Consider the following 9,912-nt stretch of genomic DNA (forward strand, 5'->3'; position numbering starts at 1 on the left):
ACAAGCGAGTGCAATGAAGTTTTGTTTTCCTTTGATAAACAGTGCCACCTAGTGCTTGCTTCTGAGATGGAAAGTATCATCTTTAACAGGAAGTGGTTCTCATGTACTTCATGTTTGACTTCTTGTATATTTTATAATAAATGTCTCCGTTGCCTATGTACAACCTTTAGCTTAAAAAATAATTACAAGGTCATTACTTTTTTAAATTTACATTACTGACTATATAGGTGAAATCTAAGAAAAATGTGTTCTCTTCAAAGAACAGACAAACTCTCGGTTCTCTTATACTCAGTCTCAAATAAGAAAAACAATCAAAATGTATGTTCTTTATTAATCTTAATCAGGTTTCAATAACCTGTTTTCATATTAAGTCCAGTATCTGAACTGTTCAAGCCCATTTTATATACATGCAGAATATTCTGTTGAACAACACTCACTTTTTTAGGAGCTTGTTTTAACTGACACGTTCATTATTCCCTCTTATATTATTTCGGAGGAAAATTTGTGAGTACATTAAAAGCCTTTGATATCCTACTGTAAATATCCCGTACAGGTCTAAAGGCCCAGCTTTCTTCCTCCCCAAGTACTAATTAGTACTAAACAGCTGCTGGGTGATGGGTCTAAGGAGTGTGCTTAATTCTCATAAATGATGAGAAAGGCAAAAATGAGACATCTCTGACGGAGTGTGGATTTTTATTCATACCTCAGTCAATAGGTGGTGTGACTGATGCAGGTAATTATTCCCACTGGACATAGCAAATATATTATTTACAAATTGCAAAAATATTTTTTAAAACAGGATAGATTTTTTAAATTTAAAACTAACAAAAACACAAAATACTGATAAAAATTTCCAGCCAGTTCCTGACTGGCATTGAACGAAGAAATGGTGTTTCATTTTTCATTATTAAAGCTCGTCTGTATACCCATATTTGTATAATTCCAAAAGTACCCTCATAAGGGCTAAATTAGCCTCCTGGCCAGCACTGAGTGTTCTCCAGTTGGTACATCCATATGTGCCTCTTCATGTGCAGCAGACTGGCCTGCCTCAGGAACAGGCAGGAATTTGGTTCTTTCTGCAGTCAAATCTCACTCCATTGAGGTCAAGCGGACTCTGTGACAGGGACAGCTTGTGGAGGAGCGCCACCTGAAACACATAGACAGTGGCTGTTATCTTGTACTGTGCTGTCTGTTCGGGCCTGTTTCACAAGCAGGTAAAAACAACTGTGTGGCATGTAGATGGCTTCACTTCAATCTTTTATTTACATACTTTTATTTACATAATATATGAGAGTAGCTGGCTATATAAATGTATGCATTGAATAAAGAAATCTAACAATTCATACCACCATTTTACGATGCATATCTCGCATGTCTTGCAACACTTTGTACAAAAAGACTTAGTAACTTCTCCTTAGCAGAAGTGTGGGAGCTGATAATGTCAAAAAACTCATCTGAAAATTGACGAAAGGGAAGTTAACCGGTGGTTAACTTTGGGGTGATTTCAAGGCAAGCTTGTTTTGCAGACAGTGCAACTGATAGTGTATAAACCTCTCCTAGGGGTCGCAAAAGGCAAGGCTAGAAGACAAAGATGTCTCTTATCTTATCCCTGTGTCTCAGTGCTGAATGTTAACTGAATTCCTCAAGCCAGATTTCTGGGGACTGGGGTAATCACTGAAAGCACGGGTTATCTCTGACAGTCTCGGGGAACGCTATCTGAGGGGAAATGTTTTGACGTTGGGCTTGGAATAAACAGCGGGTTGCTGTTGTTTTTTCCAAACCTCGAATGCTGTTTTTGTTTTTCCGAAACCACGGACGCCCCGAGTGAGTCGGCCCTTCGCCGACTCATCGTCGGACAGGGAGCTATGCTGTCGCACAGACGACCGTCGGTCGCACACGCGCTCCGTGTAAACACCTTGCGCTTCTCCCCCGCGCGTCACACAAGCCGGGGTCGGCTCTCGCCGTTTCCGCGCCGTTTCCTCGCCCATTGTTTACCTGCGGCCTGCAGCTGCGCTGCCTTCCTGTCCTCCGCGATGTAGAGCGCCGTCATGAGGAAGAACAGGCCCCCCAGGACCCCCACAAAAGGGCACAGCAGAAGGCTGTACTGCAGGCTGCGGAACCTCCACGTGTACGTGTCAGGGTAGGACCTGTTCAGAGCGTCAGAAATCTGGGAGGGGTACAAAGGGCCAAAAAAAATGCATGACTTCAAAGGGGACTGAAAAGCTGGAAGGAGCATTTTCCTGAAAACACAGTTTGTGGGTTACTCTGGCTGGCGGGAGGTAGCTACCCGAGGTTGCAAAGGATGCCAGTCAATACGAGATACGTGATATCACGCCTGGATTGGAGACTTGATTGAAAGTCAATGGGCTACTCACACACCAGGCTGATTTCGGTTTAATGCTGCAGCTGATGGCTGTTTCCTCACCATGTTGAATGTTGGCCTCTCTGATTAGATTTTTGGCTTTTAATTATGCTTGATGTTGCAAGAGAATGATATCAATCAAAACAGGAAGTGTACACAGGGGCAGGTTGGCCAATATTGTGTCAATGTATGATAAGCATTGTGAGATATGACATTCTCACAATAATCTGGGTCTAAATCATTTACGAAATGGGCATAGTTGAAAGTGTAGTTTAGTCCTCAAAATGGCCCAAGAATCTGGTTGAAGCCAAATAATTGTGTAAATGGAATAATTATTAACCAAATACTTACTGCACCCAGCAAGTAAGGACTTCCTGCATCACCAAGGAGGTGGCAAACCATAATTTGCAAGGCCTCTGCTGTTGCCCTCCTGGTCGGTATGACAACGTACTGAAAAACAGCAAATCAAGACCTAACAGCTTAAAAGATTTCTGAATTGCAGAAGGAAATTCTACATTATTTCATCAAGGCAAATACGGGGGTCTAGACAATGAATGCTTGATGCTACAATACCGTTGGGGCCTAAAGAGTTACCAGAGCTAAAAATCAGGATCCACCTGGCAGATTTCCGGCTTTAGTTTTTTTGAAGTGTCACACTTACCAGCAGGATGTCAGCCAGAATTGCCCAGTTTAGCGAGAGTAACGTCTCCCCAATAGCAATAAAAACCTGGAGAGATAATGATGATGTCATTAAGGGAGGTCCTCTGGTCCACGAGATCCAGGTAGAGAGTGATTCCAAGTGCTAATCTAGGAACTGATAGCCTTACTATCACCCTGCCTCAGCCATTCAGAACGGGTCCAGGCATTGAGCCAGGCTTGGGGGCATTGGCAATCTACACTGCATTGTGATACCTGAGCAGTGTTAGAGCCTGTGGCTCCTTTGGGAATCTTGCTGATCACACTGGGCATCATTCACAAAACATGTGCACAACGATCACATTTGTTCGTAAATTGCGCGTAAGAACGTTTCCAAGCATTCGTCATTTTTTTTTCTTATCTGTATTTGTTCATGGCTGTTTCCTTATGCTAATCACACGAACAGGATTGCGCATACAATTTACAAACAGTCAGCATTCATCATCTCATAAACCTGGGATATGCACAAAACAAAGGTCTGTACATGTATCATGAATCCAATTTTGGTTTTTCATAGGAACATTTTTAAGAACATAAGAATAATTTAAGAAATGTTTTGTGAATGAGGTCCATTGATCTTAAACCCATTGGGGGTATTACAAATATTTCAAGGTAGAATCTTTCAATATTGCTCACCAAAATTAGCAAAGCTATTCTTATTCTGAAAATGCATGTCATTGAACTGTTGAATAAATATTCAAAATCAGCACAGAATTTAACCTATATTTACCAGACAAGCAATGACAACCCCCAAACACCCTCACCCGTTTAACATGACCAAAGAATTTTTCATATACTCATTTCATAACAAACATTCCAGTATAACCTCAGTCATCATACAAAAGAAACTGACTCATAAACCAGATACAGAGTGCATGCCATTAAGTCCCTTATTAACAGTGTATGCACAACGTGTTGATGAGAGAATGGTCATAGAAAATGTCTGCTGTTGCACAAATTGTACAAACAGCATAAGACCTGCGTGCTCACATAAGTTGCTGGGATGCTGTTGTAGGCTAATACAATGGCCAAGAACAAGCAGGGAGCGGAGGACAGCATGCCCGTCGCACAGATGAGAGGATCAGCGTTAGGCACTTTGTCCCTCAGTCTCCTGGCAAGCAAGGTGCCAATGGCCACTCCCACAATCCCGGTCACCACGGTCACGGCGCCAAATATGTAGCTGCGAGAGGAGAGAGAGGGCCGAGCGGTCATCAAAGGATGCTCACAGGGCAACGGAGTTGACTGTCGGAAGTAGGTGGGGGGGGCGCTACCTGTCAGTGGTGTCGCAAGGCTCCTTTGAGCACGACGGCCTGATCCCCTGCATCACCTGAGCTCGGGACAGGAAGACCGGCGTCCAGAAGGCCAGCGCCCCCGTCACAAAGGCCATTGCTGTCACCCCCAGCGAGGACCAGACGAAGCTGCGACTGGGGGAGCAGTCAACCAACAGTTAGACCAAAAATTTACTGTACCGACCGGGGTCACTACGTACTGAAACAAGCTCCTGTGTGAATACTGTTCCCTCCCCAGATAGGACTTTCTCTTTCACTTACTTCTTGATGAGGGACTTGATGTCCTCTAAATAAGAGGTGTTTTCCATGAGCGCCCCTCCTTGTGTGTCTGAGGCCCCCCTTGGAGGGTTGGGGATCAGGAGTATGAGTAGGATCAAACCAACAAGCCCCAGTATGGGATTGAGCTGAAACAGGAACAACACAGAAGTCAGGTGCTGCGGAAAACAATTGCCTCTCATCAGCCGTGTTTAAACCACCATACAACGCCACTACTTCCCATCGGAAAAATTTTGCGCTATGAAACCAACCGCAAACCAAGTATGTGGCAGCTGAGCCAATGAAAAGTAGAAATGAAATGCGAGAAAAGTTCACTTGCAAATGCTGAGCTGGTTACTGGTTAATTTCAGTCTGACACTGGGCCTATAGATTAGTACAATAAAGGGAAGAAACCTTTGCCCAATTAAGTGGATTATCATAAAATTACACTAATCCAATTCCACCAAAAACCAATGAAAATGAAAGCTATTACTGCCTCCTAGTTTGGCATTCATGCATAATAACTGAAGTTATGATTGTGTTTCACACAAGAAATCCAAATTTTCATACTTTGAATTATAGGCCCCATTTGTTTGCAGTTTCCACGAACTGCAATTGAAGACTGTTCAATCCAGGCCAAAAATGCTTTATGGTGCATAAAACAATTTATGCACCTTAGGTTTTCAGACTGTGTTTATACTTTAATTAACTCTGCTTCACAGAGCATTATTTACCTCTTGTGCTTAACTCCAAATCAACATGGCCTCTCTTACCCTGAGTGCCCAGCGCCAGTCCCCAGTGGCAGTTGCAACTGATGATCCAATTATATATCCAAGTCCACTGAAAAAGCAGAAACATATCCAAGTGGTTATTTCAGTTGTGCAATCAATGAGTCAAGTTTTTTTTTTTTCAAACACTCCCAATCTCAATAAATATTTCATTTACAGTTTTCTAACGCCTTCGCACTTGAAGGCGTTGGCTGTCTGCTCTGTGTAAGAGATGTTTCAAGATGGTTCCACGACCAGAGATCTGGCATACCTTCCCACTGGAATAAAGATGTAGAAGAACGATATCATGACAGTCCTTTGCGTACCAGAGAAGAGATCACCAATAATGGTGGGGGCTATAGTCGAGTAGCTGGCATCTCCTGTCCCAACCAAAGCTCTCATCAGTAGTAGCACCCAGAAGTACTGCAAAGAAATTGTTATTAGGGCAACACATCAGTGCTACTTAGATGGAGCAAATCAAGGCTGGTAGCATTGGGGGGAGGGTGGGGGTTGGCATGGGTACATGGTTATTATACAGCTATACTCTTCAACAAAGAGACTAAAACACAGATCACTTTCGCAAAAACCAATGTGTGGATGAGTTTCAGTATACATACAGAGGGTAAATTAAACTAATAGAGCGATTTGTGGAACAAACATCTCAAAACAATTTAAGATTATATATGAAAAAATCTACTTGATTTACACAGTTAATTATGTATATTTCTGTAGCCATTGGTGTTAGTATTTAAACATTTTCACTTTCATTAATTTGCATCCATCTTGCAAAAGATGTTTCCTGTTATGTGGCACTAGCTTCACATTTTTACCAGTTTAGGCAACCTGGCCGCTTTAAAAGCATACAGATGTAAGATATAATATGTCTCAACCAGAAACCCTTGTCTGAATAATCTTAATTTCCACTCTACCGACTCGGTGATGAAAGAGCTGCCCAGAGTTGTCACAATCCACACGCTCAGTCCGCCCACCATGATCAACTTCCTGTTGTAACGGTCTCCGAGGTAACCAAAAACTGGGGCCAGCAGCATGGAACTGCAGATGAAAACTGATACAAAATACATAAATAGATTTGTGCTCATTGCGATTTCCCATGTGCACATTGTGGCTGTATGATTCTGCGGCAGTTTTTCATTTTGTAGTCAGAAGAGGCTGAGGTAAACATGGACTGCATAAACACAAATTTATATGAAATTAGGACTCTTCAGATGTGGCAGTAAGGACATGTCTGAGTACGTAAATAACAATGTCCCTGCTTCATAAGATGTACTGTTTTTTATTTCATTGAGGCTTCTAAACACTGGCGACAGTTTCATTTCAGTATGTTCAGTTATTATGTACATGTTTCTGTTTCTTTATTTATACTCAGATAAGCAGCATATTGAAAATCTGAGACCGAATGCAGATATTGCGAGAAATGTGTCATAAAAGCATCATTGTACCTGTCTGAAGAAGGCCGGCTGTGCTGTCATTTATCCTGAAATATTGCTGGATGTTGAGAAGGATACCTGCGGAAATATATCTTTGATTAATCTATGATATGATAAATAAAACATGGACAAGGATGCATCATACATGCATTTTATGAAATGACATGTGTATTGCATAGAATAACAATTGGCATAAGAAAAGTCTGTATTTGTAGCTCATTTTCAAGTTTTCAGTATCTTACCTGCAATTGTGTAACGATCCATGTAGTTCAGTAAGTTCACATAGCAGAGCACAGCAACAGCTATGTATGAACGTTTTGGTGACGGGATCGCCATTTTAACTGATGTAGTTTCATCCTTTGTCTGATTTTCACTTATGGATCCATATTGTGGCGTAGAGCTTGTTCTCGAATTCAGGCGGGCGTTGTCACCATCTTGAAGGGTCATCACTATTCCACCCGTCTCCATTGTGCATGTCGTAAACCCGTGTGGTTTACTGCAGTAAAAGAGAAGTGGCTGAAGTTTAGACGACCTGCCACTTCCTCAGTATGGTGAAACAGGCAAGAGGTCGTACTCCGAGCCAGACGTTTTCAAACTTGTTCCTGGTGTTTCTCATAGCCAATATCATGATCAAGTATGATTGTTGAAAGTGGGTTTGAGTTCTAAAATAATTTTGTACTTTATTCCAACGTAATGCAGGTTTGGCTAATTGCTATTTGTTCTGTCATTGAGCTCTTCATTTATCACAAACAATATAGTTTCAGTGACTAGGTGACCACGCATTCAGCAGTAGAGAACATAAATAGCATTATCTCTGTGTGAACCACAAAAGATAAATTCAGTCGTGTGTCTGTTATATCTCTCAACTAAATCATTCACATTGATATAAGACCTTAGAGCAGGAGCCCTTGGTCCTCAAATGTCTGTCCATCTTCAGCTACAGTACCACTAGCAGGATACTGTTTGGTCATAATGTCCCTGCACATAATGTAACTGTAATAGATGCAACAACTTTCCATAAGAATACAAAAGATTAAACTAGTCTAAGGAATGAACTGTACAGCAGATGCATGCTGCAACTCCAGTTAAGCATGTTTATTAAACAGTTGTTTTGCTGTATTTGCTTACGAACACTTCATGGTTGCCATAGGAAAATATCCATGTGCACATATGAAACAAACACAGTAAACTGTAGCTGACACAAATACTTTGGTATGGTTTTGCATTATTAAAATATTCCTTACATACTGGTCAATGAAGTCTTGCAAAGTTGTTCAGTTAATTCCCGTTTTGTGCCACAACTGCTCAGAATTCTTCTCAGGCTGCACAGATTTGCTGGGCGAAATGAAAGAGATCTTTCTACAGCTTTATAATGCTGGGTGTTATCCAGTTAGCTCATGGTCCTGCCCCCTCTGGGCCTGTCATACAACCAATAACAATTCCTCATTGTGACGTCAAGTTAACCACATGCTGCATTCATTAAGCAGTTTTATTTCAGGAGTCAAAGTACCCTGCAAATGTTTCAGAATCATCTCGGAATCACTCTATAGCCAAGCTTCTGGTGATCTGATAGCAATGCAGTACAAAGTGGCAAGGGAATGCATACGAATTCACATAGCTGAACACTGACCTGTATGTTCACACTAATACTAAGAATCTGTTTTTGTGATTTCTGCATTTGTTTCCTCGTACATACCATGTTTATTTCCCCCATCTATATAGTTACACACTTTTCAAGGGATAGGTAACAGCAATGTTTCTGCCACAAGCACTCACAGAGCCGTATAGTAAATGAGTCAGCATAAAGACTCATTGCATTTGTATTTGACTGTGGTAAGACAAAAAAAAATCTCATAAGGAAGTCTTACTTACATGGATAAAACACTGACACAAGACACTTCCTCAGATCCTAATATGGAGAAATTTAAATTTATCCAAATGGTAGATAAGATGGAGCACCATTACCTACTGCAGGCATCAGAACAGGATATATTTTAGTCTTTATGTTAGAGAACCAGTGACATCAGTTGGGGTCTATCAAAATACCTTCAAAGATGAACTGAAGAATATTAACCTGTGTTCTATTTAAAATTTTAGAAGTTGGTGCCATATTATTAATGTAACATTTTATATGACAGAAAACACTGTGCAAAGTGACTGTTATCTGACAGACCACACCATCCATTCTGCTAGTCAGTCAGTATTATCAAACTGAACAAAAGAAAGCTCTTTGTGAGATTCACAGTTTTTTTGGTTTTTTTTGTGACACAATAGACATTGACACAAATTGGCCAATTAGTATGCATAAAGACAACATAAGATTTCCGTGTTGGTGATCTTCTGTTCATAAGTACATTTAATTATACTTTTTCTACTTTGTACTCACTTCGGTTATGTGCAGTTTTGCCGTATTTGAATCTAATATGCTTTCAAAATCTTTTTTTTCAAGTGAGAAGGCAATATGAGAAAATATCAATGTAATTATGTTAGTCAGTATGGTGCACTGGGTCCTCCAAAAAAAAAGTGAGTCACTCTGAATTATATAGGATGTCAAATTATAAGAAGCAAAGAATTGGAATTTTACATGGTTACAAATCAAACTCACATATCATAACATTTATATTCTGTCTGCCTGCTTTAATTAACATGTAAGGTTGCAAAACGGAAGTGGGGAAGCAGGGGAGAGGTGTCAAACTTCACATCTAAACAGAAAGCTGACAAGATTAGATTTTTGTGACTGTGTGACTCATTCACCAACTGAACTCGCATCATTACATTACATTACAGGCATTTGGCAGACGCTCTTATCCAGAGCGACGTACAACAAAGTGTATAACCATAACCAGGAACAAGTATGTCGAAAACCCTAGAGAGAAGTACCGGTCCAAGTGCAGGGAACAACCGCATAGTTCAACTTGGACCCTGAAGGTTAAACTGATTAACACTAAACAACGAGAACGGCAACAACGCAGTCTATGGAAAAAATACAAGTAGTAGTTAAGACAGTTAATGCACCTAAGTCACCTACGAAACAGCTGCCTAGTTACAACCCTAAGCTTACAGTCATTTACAGGGGGGTAGGGAGGGATGGGGAG

At 40.9% G+C, this 9,912-nt stretch overlaps 1 protein-coding gene across 3 annotated transcripts; it reads right to left on the reverse strand.

Annotated features, from left to right (window-relative positions):
- Nucleotides 1-676: 676 nt before the first annotated feature.
- Nucleotides 677-8,197, reverse strand: spns3 (SPNS lysolipid transporter 3, sphingosine-1-phosphate (putative)). Of its 3 annotated transcripts, none has more exons than XM_064352184.1 (13): nt 8,066-8,197; nt 7,060-7,313; nt 6,830-6,895; nt 6,299-6,435; nt 5,641-5,792; nt 5,376-5,442; nt 4,609-4,751; nt 4,330-4,482; nt 4,049-4,238; nt 3,024-3,089; nt 2,714-2,812; nt 1,996-2,167; nt 677-1,147 (listed from the first exon to the last, which is right to left on the reverse strand). In XM_064352184.1, the coding sequence occupies exons 2-13, from the start codon at nt 7,283-7,285 to the stop codon at nt 1,104-1,106; spliced, it is 1,515 nt and encodes a 504-aa protein (XP_064208254.1). In that variant the 5' UTR covers nt 7,286-7,313; nt 8,066-8,197; the 3' UTR covers nt 677-1,103. The 3 variants fall into 3 exon arrangements, with proteins under 3 accessions (XP_064208254.1, XP_064208256.1, XP_064208257.1); XM_064352186.1 differs by having other exon boundaries at nt 8,062-8,156; XM_064352187.1 differs by lacking the exon at nt 677-1,147 and having other exon boundaries at nt 2,024-2,473.
- Nucleotides 8,198-9,912: the final 1,715 nt, after the last annotated feature.

The sequence above is a fragment of the Anguilla rostrata genome, chromosome 9 (genome assembly GCF_018555375.3).
Source record: "Anguilla rostrata isolate EN2019 chromosome 9, ASM1855537v3, whole genome shotgun sequence".
Taxonomy (NCBI): Eukaryota; Metazoa; Chordata; class Actinopteri; order Anguilliformes; family Anguillidae; genus Anguilla; species Anguilla rostrata.

What these genes read in the sequence shown, in the direction of transcription:
- spns3 (XM_064352184.1), bottom strand. Translation starts at nt 7,285, where the DNA reads ATGGAGACGGGTGGAATAGTGATGACCCTTCAAGATGGTGACAACGCC. An exon ending in AGCCGGCCTTCTTCAGACAG is followed by an intron (nt 6,436 to 6,829) that starts GTACAATGATGC and finishes ATTTTGTATCAG; the next exon opens with TTTTCATCTGCAGTTCCATG. An exon ending in ATCAAGTCCCTCATCAAGAA is followed by an intron (nt 4,483 to 4,608) that starts GTAAGTGAAAGA and finishes CTGCTCCCCCAG; the next exon opens with TCGCAGCTTCGTCTGGTCCT.